Genomic DNA, 16,444 nt, shown 5'->3' on the forward strand with positions numbered 1-16,444 from the left:
TTGCTCTGAGCGCTCTGCTAGACCGGGCAGGGACAGTAACTGCGCTGCGCTTTGCTAGCTGGGGGTTTTTTTTATGCTTAGTTTCACTTGAAGGGTCTCCGCCGCAATGTTTGGATAGAAACACTGCAGAGACACGGTTATTTATTTAAACCATCTGTTTCCATTGGCACAAAGATAGCCCATCACAATATTTCTGTTGGTCTTCAAACTCTTTGCGCACCTGGCGGCGGCCGTACCAATTAGCAGATGCACGTGGACAGGTCCTGCTGTTACCAACAGCTCACGCTACTTTGGTGCAGGTATAAATAATCCCCGTCGTTAAAGGCATTGTCCTTTTTCTCCTGCCCTCTCTGAATTTCTCATCCTCCAGCCTGGGAATAGCACAGGAATTATAACCGGGGGGGGAGGTTGGAATTCAAACTGGCATTTCTACATCAGTTTATGGCAGCCTTTCCCTTCCAGCAAAAGCTTTTTGTTTGTGTTTGGTGCAGGATAAGTATGGCCTTTAACCCTCTGCATGACTGGGTATTACTAACGTGCCTTTTTATGAAGAGCCAAAGGAATTACAGAATCAGGGCAAAAAAACAGCTCTGAGCAGTCTCCACATCGCTCTCCCCCAGGGTTATCAGCTCCAGCTTTTTGGGGACCTGTTATTCCCTAAACTGTCAAACATCCCCATTAGCTCCTGACCCTGCTTCTAGTCTCGAACTCAAAATGGCTCTGTCTGGGGAGCATGAACATGGACTTTGGTGGGTTCTGCCTCTTGGGTACATGCTCTGATTCCTTTTTCACCCACCCCCCCCCGACCAGGAGACACCGTGAACACAGTCCCTGCCACCCCGAATTCCGCAGTCCGGGTTCCCATGTGGTGGAGCATCAGCGGGGGCAGCACGCCCAAGGTGCGAGACTTGGGTGGGAAAACCCAAGGGGCTGTTTCCCTTTGCCAGGTCAGTGTTGTTGCCGCCTGCTCCAGCAGAACACCACGCTGCGGCCGCACACAAGAACCGACTTGCTCCTCCCTGTCCAGAGACGCCGTTAATGGAGCCCCTGGGTAGCACTTAATTATGTGCGAGGCTGAAACCGCTCATCTGTAATCAGGCAACAAAATCAAACTTGTTTAATGGTACATCCAGACAGTAAAAATAAGCCCAGTGTAACTGTGCTAGCAACACCGATAACAACAGCGTGACACATCCTCGAGCAATGTGGCTGCGCGCTCGGCCCCGGCACAGCCCTCGGTCAGCCCCTTCTCCACAGCATCCAAACATTCCTTGCTTTTCTCCATCCGTTTCCTTTTGCCCCGGTGATCCTGCCCTCCCGGACACGCAGGCTGTGAGTACTGGGGCAGGCGCTGCCGGCAGGATCCGTACCCGGCACGTCAAAGCCCCTTCAGCATCACCGTTGCAGTCACCTTTACTGTCACCGGCACACAGCGGCTGCCGTCAGGCGGTGATTTGGCAAGACCAAACGCGGTGGCTTTGCGGGGAGCCCGCACACTCACAGTCCTTAGAGAACGGGCACAAACCGTCCTGGGAGCAGAACCAGAGACCACGGCACCCATCCCGGCTCTCGCCACAGCTACGGGTATTTATTGTATTTGCTTCTATTTTCTTTTCCCGGTCCAAAGACTCTGGATTTCCTTTGTATAGCGTGAAACCACCGCAGCAGCAGGGCTGGCCAGGGACTCCTCTCTTGCTGCCCTGGATCTGTGGGGGAGCGAAACTTTGAGGAAATCAGTGCGTTGGTCACATATTCCCTCAAAAACCAGCCTGTGGGATAAGGGCTCTGTTAATGGCAGGAGGAGACAATAACCCTCCCTGGGCCTGACCCCCTCGTGCGTACACACAGCACCCACCCGTGTAACCAGTGCTTTTGCCAGTTGGAGTAGGGCTCTTGGTGGCTGCCACAGGCTCTTGTGTCACTTGGACACAAGTGTGTCCTCCCCTGGGAGCGCGAGGGCCCTCCGCAGCTGGCCATGGCCACCAACACAACAGAGCCTGGCTCCAGCCAAACTGAAAAATAAATTGCGAAATACAAATGATGTGGTTTCGGTCGGATAAGGCAGTACGCGACGGAATTTTTTTTACAATGGCACTGTTAGTGCAATTTGCCCGTCTCGTCCTTTGCGAAAACTGGGGAGTTCCGTGTGAGCGGAGCTGGGATGGGGAGCGGAGCGTGCCTGAGGCTGCTCATTTTGGCACAGGAAAAGCACTGGTCCGGCTGCTGGGGAGTTAAAATACAGCAAATGGCACTTATTTGCATTTATCCAGCTTCCAAACAGAAAACAAAGAATTGATAGCACATAGACGTGGAAAGCAATTCCACGTAAAGATGGGCTAAAATACCTTCCAAGACCTGTGGCCTGGGCTGCACAGGAGTGGCGGATGGTGGAAAAGCTGTCAAATGCCCAGGTCAGCCGGCATCAAAGTGATATGAAACGGACATGGGCAATCGGGCTCAGCACAGCCCTGCTCAGCCCGGCCATCGGCCAGGCCAGCGCTTGCCCGGGGCGAGGGAACAGCCGGCGACAAAGGACTTGCTGAGGTAACGACAGCAGCCACTTCCACCTCTGTAAATGACCGACTTGTTCAAACCAGCTGCTCTCGTCACACTTCGGCAGCGTTTTGCAGGGAATGCGATATAGAGTCAACCCAGCCTATATAAAACCTGCCTTGAGAATCCCCGTCTTTAGGAGGAAGAGGTTCTTCCTCTTGCGTGGCTGAGCTGAACTATTTCCAAGCATTTCCAGGCTGGATCAGTCGCGTCACTAAACCCGTGGGTCAGGTACTGCTTTCAGTTACACCTGTATAAGCCTGTGGTAGGTCACTGGGGTTGTTCCAATTTATACCAGTTCAGCAAACAGTCAGGAAGGGGATTTTTTTTTTTTTTTTTTACCCTCGGTTACACAGTTCTAGGTGAAAAATCCCACCAATTCCAAGGAGACGCTGTGCATGCCGGTAAGAGGAGCTCTGGCGTGGGTGACGGACACTTGTTTGACATCTCCACCCAGGGCAAACCGTGCTGTGGGCCGGGGCCACCCACTGTCTGATTTCCTCCGAACCGGCAAAGGCTTGCAAGCACACATACACACCCTCCGAGTAGCTGCTTCATGAATAAGAGCTTCACAGCTTTTGTAAAGGTGAGCTAAAAAGAGAAGCAACTCTACGAATACATCCCCTTATTGCTTCTCCAAATGCAAAAAAAAAGAGAGAATAAAAGTCCTCTTCTGAAGTTAAGTTCCACTGCCTCCCAGGACCCGCCAGCAAGACACCGCTGAGTCTCTCGGAGCCTGAATTCTCCGAGGTTACGTAGAAGCCAATTTAGTGCCATGGTTTATTCCGAACAACCTACATCCTAGCAAAAACCCCTGTCTGTTCCCCTCCAGCTGTACAGCGGGTGTAAAAGCCAGCCTGGCTCTGGCAGCGTGCGTCACCGCGCTCTGGTATTACGGCAGCAGCGCAAGGACCCACGCGCGCAGCTCAAAATGCCGCTGCCAGCCCTTGTCCCCAGCTGTGACCCGCAACGGTGACGCAGGCCCGACAAGATGCCGAGGACCAGAGCACTTTTTCAAGCACTGATGGTTTCTTTATGAGGCATTTCTGCAAGGGCTTAACTTTTTTTACGTATTCTCCTAAATGAAAAATTTAAAAAAAAAAAAAGTGTTCCTGTCTTGGAGATTTTTTTGTTGCTGCTGTAGCCAGTACGGAAAGAGGCAAGTCCCCCCGCGTCCCCTCGCGCATGCCACCAGGCTGGCTTTGGCCGGTGTGTCGGCAGCGCGGGGCTGGGGGGAGATTTGGAAATGGGCCCTGGGGAGATCCTGGAACAGGGAAGATTTTTGAGCCATTGCTGCTGCATGGCCCCGACTGCGGAAAGGTCTGAGCACGGAGACCCTGCCAAAGGAGACGACCCTGCCAAACCTGCAAGAGGTAACGCATTACTGCGGCTCTGAAATGAGGAAGTGCACACCTTCACCGGGATACGTTTTGGTTTGGTTTTTTTTTTTTTTGCCTTGAGAGAGCTGGAAAAAAAAAAGGACGTGAACATTAAAAGCATTTAATACGTACCGTGTCTCTCTTTTCCACAGCAAAAGTAAGAGATTCAGACAAATTAACGCAGTTTTACAACTTGTACCTGCAGTTTTGGGGAGGCTCTATCTGCAGTTAAACAGCTAGTGTCCGTCCTTAGCAGCGATGGATTGAGAAACCCTCGGTGGACAGTGCTTAGAAACCCTCCCAAAAATCCATTATTCCCACTGCATCCCCAGCAACACGCAATTCCAGTTTGTTCTTCAATAACCAGCACAGATGGTGCATTACATGCTTTGGAGGATGCTGCCCCGCTACTGTGCTTACTGCGAAACCTGGTGCTGCTTCTGAGCTACAGAATAACGAGAAAATTTACTGTTTGGGGTAGATTGGGATCTGTAATCCCAGCACCATCAGTCAGATTGAAAGTCTGATTCCTTAAAAAACAAAAGCTCTGGATAAACCAGAGATGGCTTTCACCTACAGAGTCGCTCAGACAACATTCCTGCCACGTCCCGGGTGGATCAGCCTCAAAGCTTTCCTCCTTGTGCTGCAGCTCCCGAGTGGAGCCCATGGACGTGGCCAGCTCGGCACGGCGATCCTCACCCCCGCATGCCCGCAGGCCACAGCCCGGGGAGCAGCACCACAGACCAGCACGACAGGCAGAATCAGCGCCGACATGCACTTTAAGTCATTTCCCTACTCACCATCATGCATTCTGAGGACTGAATTCTGCACCTTGACGTGTGCGTAACAAAAGCTTTGGTGCAAAATGCTGGACTCGGGCATGCGTTTAAGGGAATTTCCAAATCAAGGTCTCAGGGATGAGCTGGCCACGTCCCTCCCGCTGCGCCCCGACTGTGACCGCGGAGGGTCGGTTTGATCTGTTCTCCAGAAATACAGCCCAAGGAACCTAGCACCCTGCAAGGCTAATTAATTTTAAACTGGGTTTCTTTGGTTTTGGTTTTTGTTTTATGCAACCAAAGTTCACAGTAGCTGGCTGCATGCTGGGCGGCTGGAGCAAGCTAAAAACAAACCAATACTGTCACTAAATGAAACACAGAAGTTGACTACAAGCTGCAGTGGCATTCCCGGCCATGGAATGCTCTTCTCCCTGGCTGCGTCCATGACAGCGAGCCGGGCCGGGAGCCTGCGGCAGGGACATGGAGGTCGTTACTGCTCCCGAGCAAGCTTTGGCGGTGCTCTTGCTCCCAGCACACGCGCTGGGTGACTGGGTTCCTTCCCCGGTCCCTCTTCGTCAGGGCTTTTTTTGGTACATGACACATCTCGGGCAAGGCATCTGGCTCGTGCCCTCCCTGACCCCTCAGCTCACATCTGTGAACTCGGCGGGGAGAGCAAAATGCCGGCCAACAAGCGAGGGCCTGCGGCTGGCCTACCCCGGCCGGGCAGCAGAGGTGTTCTTCGAGGGGAGGTTTTATACAGAACTGCGTTTTGGGTCTGCTCTCCCCAGCAGCAGATTTTTGGGAACGGCACTGTGCCAACCCTCCCGAGCGACTTCAGCTACGCGCTGCAAGAGAAATGGGATTATTTGGAGAGGTGAAGCCCAGCACGGCCCCAACCTCGACTCCGCTGCAAGCAAGAATGTAAGCGAGAGGAAAAAGCTTGGCTTGGGCCGCGCTGAAGCAGGAGGCAGATGTGAAGCTGTGATGTCGGAGCTCTGGGTGATCCTGCTCCTCAACCTGCGCAGAAGCCGTCGTGCCGCAGCTTTGCCCCTGCCCCGTCCCTCTCCCCGTCTCCCGCAGCAGAGCTGCTTGGCTCGGGCAGTTTTCCATTCCCTTGTCTGCCTGCTCTCCTAGTAAGCGTGGGCTGGAGATGTGGTCGGTCCGTGTGCCAGCAAAGCGGCCATCGCTCGCCCAGCAGGACAGATGGGAAAGAGCAGAAAGTCCGTGTCCTTACGGAAAATACAGCTCTTTGGCCACCGTTACTCAGAGGACCTTGGTAGGTGTCCCTCTTTCTCCACACGGCGACTCCCAACCGCCACCGGCTCTGGATGCCGCGGTGCGATAACCCCACTCCGCTTGGTTTTAACCGTATTTTTGGGCTACCTAGACATACGTGACTCCTCTCTCTTACCTGTGAACTGCCACTGGGTTTCTGGAGAGAGCACTTTGCCTTTTGGGGGCAAAGCGCCCGGTTCCTTCTCCCCGTGGGCACCTGCTCCCTCCGCGCCGAGGGAGAGCCAGGGCAGGAACCCGCTCGCCCCGGGGCTCTGCAGCGTGCGGCGGGGCTGCCCCCCTCCAACCCCCCCGGGTATTTGGAGAATTCAGCTGTCTTCAACTTTGGGCTGGAGCTGAGCAAAGGTGAGGAAGCAGAAAGCATTTTAAACCCATGTTTCGCAGAAGACACGATCCAAGCTCCGCTTAGAGCAACCCCTGCCAGCACTTGCAAGGCCGTATTTTGCCAGCGCCGAACCCCCAGCTACTCATTAATCATCTCGCTCAGTTCAGACGGAGGACACAAAGCAAGGGGGGGGTGGGATATTTCCAGAACAAACCTATTTTTTGGTTACACACGGATGTTTTAGCGTCTGTTTTGCTGACAAGCTGGAGCCCCACCCCAGCGACTCGTGCTCAGCCTTTGGGAAAAGAGTGAGACCGCTCTGAGGAAAATGATTTAAAATGCCTTCAGATGCCTTTTCACTTCTTTTTATTTAATTCCATAAATATTTTCATAAGGCTCAGTGTCTTTACAACACTTTTTTAAACACTTTTTTTGTTTTATACACACAACTTTGACACTTGTTTGACAGGGTCAAACAGTCCAATATAAACAAAATAATAAAACTGGCAAGTGCGGATCAGCTGGGTTACCAAAATCCTTTTTTTTTTCTTTTTTTTTTTTTTTTCTCTTACTGTTAAAACCCCAAAAGCACTAAAATATCAGTATTTGGCTTCAAACTAGAATTTTAAAAACCTTTTTTTTTTTTTTTTTTTTAAATTCTCTGCTACAAGTCCCTGTCGTCATAGTGCCTTTAAACTCCTACAGACTCTTCTCTTCTTCTTAAGGAAAAATAAGCTCGGTGATGCCATGCAGAACTTACAATAGCTACTAAATATACATGTTCCCTGAAATGTAGCTGCAATGAAAAGATGACAGAGCATAAAGAGAACAAAACCAGAAACCCAAAGCACCACAGTGTACTATCAATAACATTGCAATGGACGGCCAGCGACCATCCAGAAACTGAAACAAATTTCAAATATATTTCTCTATGTATTATTTTCTATTTACAACTGTTAGATGCACCTAGGTTGGTTCTTGTTTGATCTTTTTGGAGAGGGTGGGGAGGCGAAAAGTCTTGAATTTAGATCCTCTGTTCTAGTGTCTAGGTCAAGGGGTAATGCATGTCATTTACCTAGGGAAGAGGGTATTTTTGTTTTTTTATATATATATATAGATTCAGCCAGAGAAATACCGTAAACATGTCAGTTTGTTACAACTCTCTTGTTTCTGCGTATGGAATGGTAAGTGGGTTCCTCCTGTCTGGCATTGAAATGAAAGTCAGTATCAGACGCTCGGTCAAAATCACCCCACTCCGCGTCTGCGCTGCTGCCCGCGCCAGCCCCGGGGCCGCCCAACCCCGCGCCCTACTGGGAAAGCCACCGCGGGGAGGAAAAGTGGGACCCGGAGCTGGTTCTTCTTTGTGACAACGCTCCATCTCTTGCAGCACCTCGGCAATTTATGGAGGGGAAGAGCTTTCTTGAATGCCATGCCTGAGCGCCAAGCCCCTCTTCCCTCTGGAACAAGCGCCCGCATCTGCTTTGCCGGCCGCCTGGCTTGGGCAAGCACGAGCAAGGCTAGCTCCTTTGGGCTTTCCATTTAAGAAAGAAGCTGCGAGTCCAACAAGTGGCCTTGTCAGATCAAGCGAGTCTTGATTTATGATGCAAATAATGGTGTGGCGGTGGTGTTTCTTTTTTCCTAGTGCTGAATATTTAGGAAGCATCTTCTCATAAAAATTATGGATGTCTCATTCTCACTCTCTGAGGCACAAAACAGTAAATGAACAGGCTTAACTAATGTGCTTGTTACTTTTTTTTTCCCTAAGCAATTAAAAAGGCAAAGGAATAAGTGAAATTTTCATCATGTTGACAACAGTTTGTAATCTCTCTCTCTTTCTCTCTCTCTCTCTCTCTGCATCTCTCCAGCCATTCAGAAATACTAAACCATTTCAGTTAACGCCCGAGAACCCATCTCATTCACTTCTTTAAATACCCATTCTGTTAAAGACAAAATAATACTTGCTACATAGTCAATATTCCAATCTGACCATCAAAATGCAAAGATACAAAAGAGCATAAAAATAAGTTCTGATATAAAATTGGGCTGCCTCCTGTTTGGGACTCCTGGTGTTTCGCTGCTGCCTGTCACAGAGGGGCCACTTCTCCTCCCCAAAACACTAACCTGGCTCTGCTGTTTATTGATAGTTTCTAGATGGCTAAAAAGTGCTGAGATTATTTTTGTACTTAAATAAAAATACAGCCACTGCCTTGTCATATGCCCTGAAATAAAACAGGCTCCACGGAAATACTGACATCACGCTCTCTGCTTCCCATTCTCTTGTATTTCTCAGGGGAGAAAAAAATATAATGTATCTCCGCAGTAGTTGGCCTGGGGCGCTCATGGGGTGTATCAGATTCCAAAGAAAATGATAAATACCGTGATCAATCACTTCATCCCACATTTTCAAAGGAGCTTGCAGAACAGATCTGCAAAGTTTTTAAGCTCATCTTCTGAATCTGGTCAAACACTCTCATTTGCCCTAGGAGAAAAAAAATCATCCTAGTGCACAATGATTTTTTTTACAAGCTTAAACGTAAGCTTTTGCGCTTGCAAACGAATCTACTTAAGGCTGAAATTGTAGGAAGTGTCTTTAAAAAACAGAGCGATGAGTCTCCGGAGGGAGAAAAAGAGAGAGAAAGAGACCTGGAGAGTTGCGCTGATGACTCCAGACCCACTGACACCGATACGATCCACCTCTGCTGCTGCCCTCCGATTAAACTGATCGCTGCTTTGGATTAGGTCACGTAATCACGGTCGTACGGCTCAGCTCGGGTCACCTCCCTATCTTTCCTGAAAGGCATTTCTCCTCTGCGCTGCAGTCTGGGTGCATTAAATACCAGGTAAACACTTCCAGTGACCTGGGCAATGATCCTTCCGCGACGGGGTGGCTACGGCAGCTCAGGCTCTGCCCGGGCCATCGGTGCCCGAGCCAAGGCAGGGGTCTGAGAGGCGACGGGGCAGAGCAGGCGGGGAGGGCAGTCGCGGTCCTCGCTTTTGGGATCATTGCTCCTGTCAATGGCAATTAGTGGTTCATTAACGCAGTACTGTGCAGGCGGGAGCGTGGCCAACAGGATGGGACCTTAGTTCCTGAAGAAAGAAAACTGGCCATTTGTTGGAGACTAATAGCCAGTTTTCCTCTAGCTGGGATGGAGGGCATGAAGCCGCCGGTTTTTAAGCTTTTATCTTTGCGTGGAAAACAAAGATAGGAGTGGGCTTTTCAGAGTCGTGTCTCAGCTTAAAAAGAAAATAAATTAAAGATAACCCCACAGAAAGAAAACTAGATGCAAAAGAAATAAAAGCCCCCGATATTCTTTTCTCAGTCTTACTCTGAGCGTGACAAATCACGCTGAATTGAGAAAAAGAAAGCGCTTTAAAAAAAAAAAAAAAAGGGGGGGGGCAAAAAATTAACTGAGGAAAACCCATCTCTCACTTCCTAAATAGCTGACAGCCCTTCTGCTTGTTCTCACCTGCCCACAAGAAAACAGTTAAAGCCAGAGAAAGACTGCGCAGCAGAGCATGGTGCACAAGGGAGCACATCCAGACAGGCACGAGTCAGACCAGAGAATGCAGGACGGGGACGGGAAGGGGTCGATGCTCTGCATTGAAATGATAATTCCAGGGACAGCCAAGGAAGGGACGGAGAGGGAGGGAGAGGGAGCAGAGACCTCCCAGCACTCCAAAAAACAAACAACATCCCCCCCCCCCCCCGCCCCCCCACCATAAATAAAATCAAATAAAATATACACCGATGTAGTCCATGAGGAACTCCGATGACAAATTCACACAAGCGAGAAAGCATTCTGGGATGCCAATGACGACTCGAATGAAAATGAAGAAGAAAATAATAATAAAAAAAAGATGTCCGACCAATGGAATAAAATAAAACAGGTCACATGGTTAGAAATCATTGGTGCTTCCTAGTATCTAGTAGCAGATTGCTTCCCAAAAACAACAAAAAAAGTTTTTGGTCCTTCTATATATATACATATATGTATATATATTATTATTTTTAAAATGTGTGTGTATATATATATATGTATATATATTTAGTTGCAACAGTGCTTCTCCGAAAAAAGGTCCATCTATAAATATAATTTTATTTATTTTTATTTTTAAATTTGAGTTCTTTTAAGTTAAAATTCTCCATCTCTCTAGGTATTATTTTTTGAATGGTGTTAACCTGCTGAAGTTTTGCCAGAATGGTGCCTGGCTGCGTCTGGGTTCGGTGAACTCGAAGACCTGGGACTGGGATATGCCATCTGTCACCATGTATTGTCCCTGATTTAATGGATCCTGGGGTGGTGGGTAGGCTGGAGGAACCGACTTGGAGTAGCTCACACCTGCATCGATGATTGGGGGGAAAAAGAAACAGATCAGTCAAAGTGCAATTGGGTCAATAGTCTTTCTTCGTCATGCTATCGCTTCTTACCGCTTAACAACCAGGGTCCCAAACAACAGGGAGTCGTGCTAGAGACGGCAAGTCTACGGAGGAACGCAGCAGCTGCCTAAACTCAGCTCGGAGGCTCCCTACACTAGGCCGCACGTTGAAGATTTGGAAAAGATCCATTACTTTTGTATTGGCAGAGTTTTGCCTGCCCTCATGGAAAAGTCCTGCGTGACCTAACGAGGCACAAACACAGGGCCAGGCCATTCGCAACACCAATCTGGTCAGACGAAGGCACGCAACCGCGTCATTCAACCCGCTCGCAAATTTTGGTGTTTCCAAGCTGGTTGTTACCCTCCCTCCCAGCTGTGCTTGGAAAGCGGTTTCGCCCCAACATGCCGCGGTGACCAGCCCCGAGCAGCCTGACCCCGAGGACCACTCGGCACCGGCTCCTGCGTCAGCCCGGAGCAGAGCCGCTGTGGAGGAAGCGCTACGCTGCAGGGACCCGCATCGCTTCAGCGCCATTCTGCCTATACAAAGGGCAACTCATTGTTTTCTTTAGGAAAGTTTGTAGGACTTTTCCATAGGGTTCATTTTAAATTTACCAGTCTGGTTTCAGCCAAAAACGGCTGCACGCAACGCAGAAAAGGCTGATTCTGCTCAATCCAAACTGGTAGCAATGGACGGACCAGCAAGGCTACGCTTTCAGGTTCTAGACGGATCATTCCCACGTACGTGAGTCACAGCTCCTGCGCAGGACCGGGGTGAGGGGATGCTGCCCTTACAGCTTTCCCACGGAAAGGGGGAGCTTCAGCAAGCTGGCACCTACGCAACCTGTTGTGAAGGATGGTGTAGAAAGGGCAGCTCGGGGTGAATGGAAGTGCAACAGAAGGGAGGCAAGTCCCCACCGAAGTGTAGACTAGAGGGAGCAGTAATATAGCTACTTCTGTATTTCCTTCCCCGCAACACCACTGATGAGGGATAATCCCTCCTTCAGCCTCGGGGCAGCGTGACCGACTGGAAACCACCACTCCAGAGAAGGGCAGGAAGGAGGGAGGAGCAGGGCTCTGAAGCAGGTTGCTGCAAGCTCTGGCCATCTCTGGATCCCCTCTGCTGCATGCAGAACTGCTCTTCCTTCTGCGGGGAGGGCAGCCCCGGCCGCAGGACGGGTGGCAAGCTTCGCAAGGGCCATCTCGAGGCCATTGCCTCCCCTGGTTTTAACCGCAGGAGCAAGGCGACTCTACCCAAGTAGATCAGTGTCCTCATCTGGAAAGCGGGATGGCATCACCCACCTACCTCACACGAGGGTTGTGAAGCTAAATTAATTAATGTTTGTAAAACACTTTGAGATCCTCGGCTGGGAAGGTGCTAGAGAAGGCAAAATACGGTGATTAGCACCCAGGTACCACAGCAACGTGTGTAAAAGAAATGCGACTCTTTGCATTCAGTTAGCGGTTCCTACTGACACACAAACACATGCTTTGCGGGACCGGTGCCGGCCGGCCCGGGCACAGGAAGGCTGCACACAGTCGGGTACTTACAGACAATGAAAAAGCCTCACAAATCGCACTCACGGAGCTCATCTGACAACTTTTGTATGTTGCCGAGTATAATTCAGGACCTCTTTTAGATACAAAGCTAAGGCTTTAGTATGGCTTTAAGAGAGAAAATTAATTCGCTTCCCCTTGTGACAGAATTTACCAATCAAGGCTTGTTAAAGTCCTCAAAAGGTTCAGACCAAATGGAGATATCATCTTGGCTATGTCTAACTGATTTCCCCTTCTTTACAGCAAACGCCATCAAATCATGCTGTCCACTGTAGGGAGTAACCAAGACCTTTCTCCTTACGGTGGACAAAAACCACTCCATGATTCATACTTATTAACCTTAAACAAATTCATCACAGTTAATATTTCAAACTCATTTGAAACAAACAACCCGGAGATGTTCTGCATTTGTATCTGCATGCTGGAACAGAGTTATTCATCAGCAGGTTTTCTATTCTGTCTTTCCCAAGCTCCTCTCTCCCAGAGAAAGCCTGCCGAGCAGAGTGCAGCCCCAGAGCCCTTGCTGTCCTGGGGTCAAACCTGGAAGAGGGTCAGTTCTAGGACACCTGAGCCAACTTCTGTACCATCCTTGTTGGCAGGCCCCAACCATCAATTTGCATTTACCACTCTATGTGACTTAAGCCAATGAAGTCCTTAGGGGTAGAGCGTGGGCCCGAGCTCATCTCTGCCCTACCTCTTCCATCCCTTCTACCACTGTCCTGCCCCAAACTGCCTTGTTGGAAGGCAGATCAACATGTGGGCAGCGTAAGCAACTGCAGAGTCTGCTCTGAAGGGCGAACTCTAGCCCCTGAACCCATACAGGAGTGTAGACGTTCTCCTGGAGGCCACCAGCCGTTAGTGCCTTGGCCGCTTTTCCCAGCAGAGACTGGTGAGGAATTTTAGAATCTATGGGAATGTTAGGATCTGGTACAGGTCCCCTACAAGGCTAGAGTTGGGAAATGTATCTTCTTCTGTCTGGGAAGTGGTTTGGATCTTCAACTGACCCACAGGACCAGGAATTACTTCCAAGGCAAACAGGCCTTGTGCCACCAAGATTACTAACTAATGCTCTACAACACAAAGGAGCCGTGAATCTAAAGCTGCTACTAAGGGACATCCAGCAATTGTTTCCAGCTTTGGAAGACCTTAAACCCCCACTGCTTTAATGACATGGCCCAACGTCTTTTGCATCCCGTGGCTGCAGAGTACCAGTCAGCCTTGCGATGCGTCCGGTCTGCCATGCTGAGCCGGGCTGAGCTCTTTATTGTCTCTAAACCAATTTGCGAAGGGTGAACTGATGTATTTTAATCATGAAACAGAAATGCTAAGAAATCTCCTGGATCAGCAAAATGTTATGCACTTGGAAGGCTGAAGAAGTAGAGAAAGGACAGTCTGGATGAAGTCCACTGACGTTGATGGAGTTACACTGCAAAGAACGTAATCCATAGTCTGTCTTCTCCAAAAGAGAAAAAGGCAGACTCCCCTGGCCAGATCACTAGCAAACCCCGTTCAGTTCTTTCCCAAAATAGCCTTTTTGGTCCCAACTCCTGAAAAACGTCTATCCTTGCTCAAAACATACCCATGCACACACTGTCACGTCCCTCAGTAAAGAAGCTCAGACCCGTATTCTCAGTGTCATTTGCATGGCCCTGCTCGAGGATGTAGACTGTTGGCACTAACGTCTAGGCTGGATGAATGTCAAAAGCTCCTGGCTGGTTCTACTTGAATAAGCAGCCGAAGGTTTGCATATTTACCATATTTATCATATTTATCAAATGGCCTCCATGGCCTGAATGACCAAGACTGCGGATCTCAATGGCATGCATAATTACCGTGTCTTTGGGGGCATGCAAATAAAAACACTGGTGCTCTGACAAGTCAGGCTGATAATTCCGTAAGAATATATTTTCTTGTGAAACTGTGATACAGCACTTTGCAATAGCCTGAGGTACCCCAAGAATGGCTTTTTTTTTTTAGACATACCCACATTCTCAACAAGGTGAACACAGGAATTGGCAGGGGGGAGGAGGGAGATTCCCCTAATCTGCACATCTTCAAATCCCGAGAAAGAGCAATTCTGGGAAAAAGTATGACAGGTTGGTATTTTTTCTATTCTGCTCTGAAGCAGTTTGTTCCCTCATCAGAACTCGGGGCCATTGTACAAAATTGTCTCTTGAGGGATTTTTTTTTTTTTCATATGCAAAGCCATAACTCCCCTGCAATTCAACAGAAAGAAATGAGCAACGCTCTCTCCCGATTCAATTTTGGGCTGCTCGGCAAACAGAATTCAAAGCGCAAAGGGAAAGAATCGATAGATAAGTAATGATTTCTAGACACAGCTGCTGCGCTGCCTTTCCAAGGTAAGAAAGCAGTTCTACACCAATGACCAGACTTGGAGCTCCTTCTGCTGGTTCACGCACAATTCTGCACTGTGGCAGAAAATAAAGGCTGCAGCTGCACAGCAAGATCGTTCGGCAGGGTGGGGGTTGTGGAAATCTGTTCAGAACGAGAAAAAGAAAACTCCAGGGTTTATAATTTGGCTAGACAAAACTGGTAAAGAGAGATGCTGCGCTGTCAGTTGAAATCATGTCTTTTTTTAGTACTAGGCAACGTCACTCAGAATCTTTCGGGTTTCTCAGCTCAGAAGAAAACAATTAAAAAGATTTAAAGCTGTCTCTTTTTTCCCTCCTAGTTCTTTTTTTCAAAGTGTCTCTTCTATTTGAGGTTACAAGACGACTTCAGTAGCACCTGAAGATGTAGGAGCATGCTGTTAACAGGCAATCCACATGGACACGTGCAGACAGAGCCAGTCACAGGAGAGCAGGACAGCCACACGAACACTGCACCTTTCCAGACTTAATACAAAACATAGACAGAAAACACTCAGATTTGCCTATATATAACCAGGAAACTTGCCTTACAAGCTGTTTGTTCCATCCTTGACCCTTAAGACTTTAGTTTATACTTTGATCAGGAGCTTTTTCATAGGCTTTCCTTCTACCTAGCTGTCTAGGTATCACGCTGTTCGTTAGCCAGAGTTGAGTGGGAGACGATAAACTATCAACCCCTGCTTTCTCCGCTGGCCGAGGGGAGGCTGCCGGTGGGGAAGGAAGCCGTGCCGCGCTAAGGAACCTTTCCTCTCCTCTGATCCCAACAGCAGCTGAGCCAACCTGCATCCTTCAGGAGCCATGCTCAAAAATTCCATCAACTCCATTTCGTCCTGAATATTGTAACCCATACACAACGTGGCGTAGCCAGGAACATACCTCAAGAACACTAATTGTTGTAGGGTTGATTACTCCTGCAATAGCGACAGGCTTAAGTTAAAGAAATAAGAAGCAGTAACGGCTGAGCGGGTACAGCCCTTTGCCTTTCTTCAGCACGTTTCAACAGAGGATCTCAAAGCACTTCACCACGATTCACTTGGTGGCTGTTATGTTTAGACTTAGCAAACTACGCTGTGTCTGCTATCAGCCCTCTTCCCCCACTGCAGACCTGGTTTGTCCAGCAAGAGGTGTGGGTGGCAGCTGTGAGCAGGAGACCTCTGCCTCCGAAGGCGGTCCTAAGCAGCCGGGGGCTTCATGGCTTCGCACTTCCACGCTAAACTACCCACTCAAACTTTGGCATAGCCGCCCAGCTCCAGAGGAATTTAAGGAATTTAAGCAGTGCATTAGCCACGGTTTTTTACACAGCCAGGGATTTTACTCAATGGCCTGGCAGAGGCAGATATTGCCAGGGATGGTACCGGACATGCCTTAGCTCTCTCTCCTAACCACCAGCCTAACTTCTCCGGTTTGGAGGAAGAGGGGGGGAAAAGGGCTAACTGCAGCTTGAGAAACGCAACAGAGGAGAACAGTGATCTCGTGTCCTGGCTATTCCACAGCCAACCACAGTATCTACAAATACTGAGGTAACTTGACCTTCCTGAGACTATTTATCAAGTCTGTTACTGCAACCTGATGTCATTAGACAAGACATTAAGATAATGATTCCTCATGTGATAAGCAAAAGCTAAGCAAGACAAGACGGAATAAATAATACTAGGGCTTTATCAATCAAAGCCAGGTGAAAACTAATTTATCCCATCTTGTATTTATACAGCCTCCCTCTCCTCTGGCACTCTGTACACTGATAGCAAAGATCACTCCGCCTGTTTTGCTGATAGGGAGAGATCAGTTCGTCCATCA

At 49.0% G+C, this 16,444-nt stretch overlaps 1 protein-coding gene across 3 annotated transcripts in view; it reads right to left on the bottom strand.

The window, feature by feature from the left end:
- Window positions 1-860: 860 nt before the first annotated feature.
- LOC128914614 (uncharacterized) overlaps window positions 861-16,444 on the bottom strand; it is a 229,292-nt gene continuing 213,708 nt past the window's right edge. For 2 of the 3 annotated variants that reach the window (XM_054213842.1, XM_054213843.1), the window contains exons 13-15: window positions 10,507-10,666; window positions 10,073-10,144; window positions 861-8,026 (exon numbers count right to left, since the gene is read on the bottom strand). In XM_054213842.1, the coding sequence (XP_054069817.1) occupies window positions 8,020-8,026; window positions 10,073-10,144; window positions 10,507-10,666 (239 nt within the window). In that variant the 3' untranslated portion in view covers window positions 861-8,019. The remainder of the gene's footprint in view (window positions 8,027-10,072; window positions 10,145-10,506; window positions 10,667-16,444) is intronic. The other variant, XM_054213844.1, reaches the window with a different exon arrangement.

The sequence above is a fragment of the Rissa tridactyla genome, chromosome 9 (genome assembly GCF_028500815.1).
Source record: "Rissa tridactyla isolate bRisTri1 chromosome 9, bRisTri1.patW.cur.20221130, whole genome shotgun sequence".
NCBI classification, from domain to species: Eukaryota; Metazoa; Chordata; class Aves; order Charadriiformes; family Laridae; genus Rissa; species Rissa tridactyla.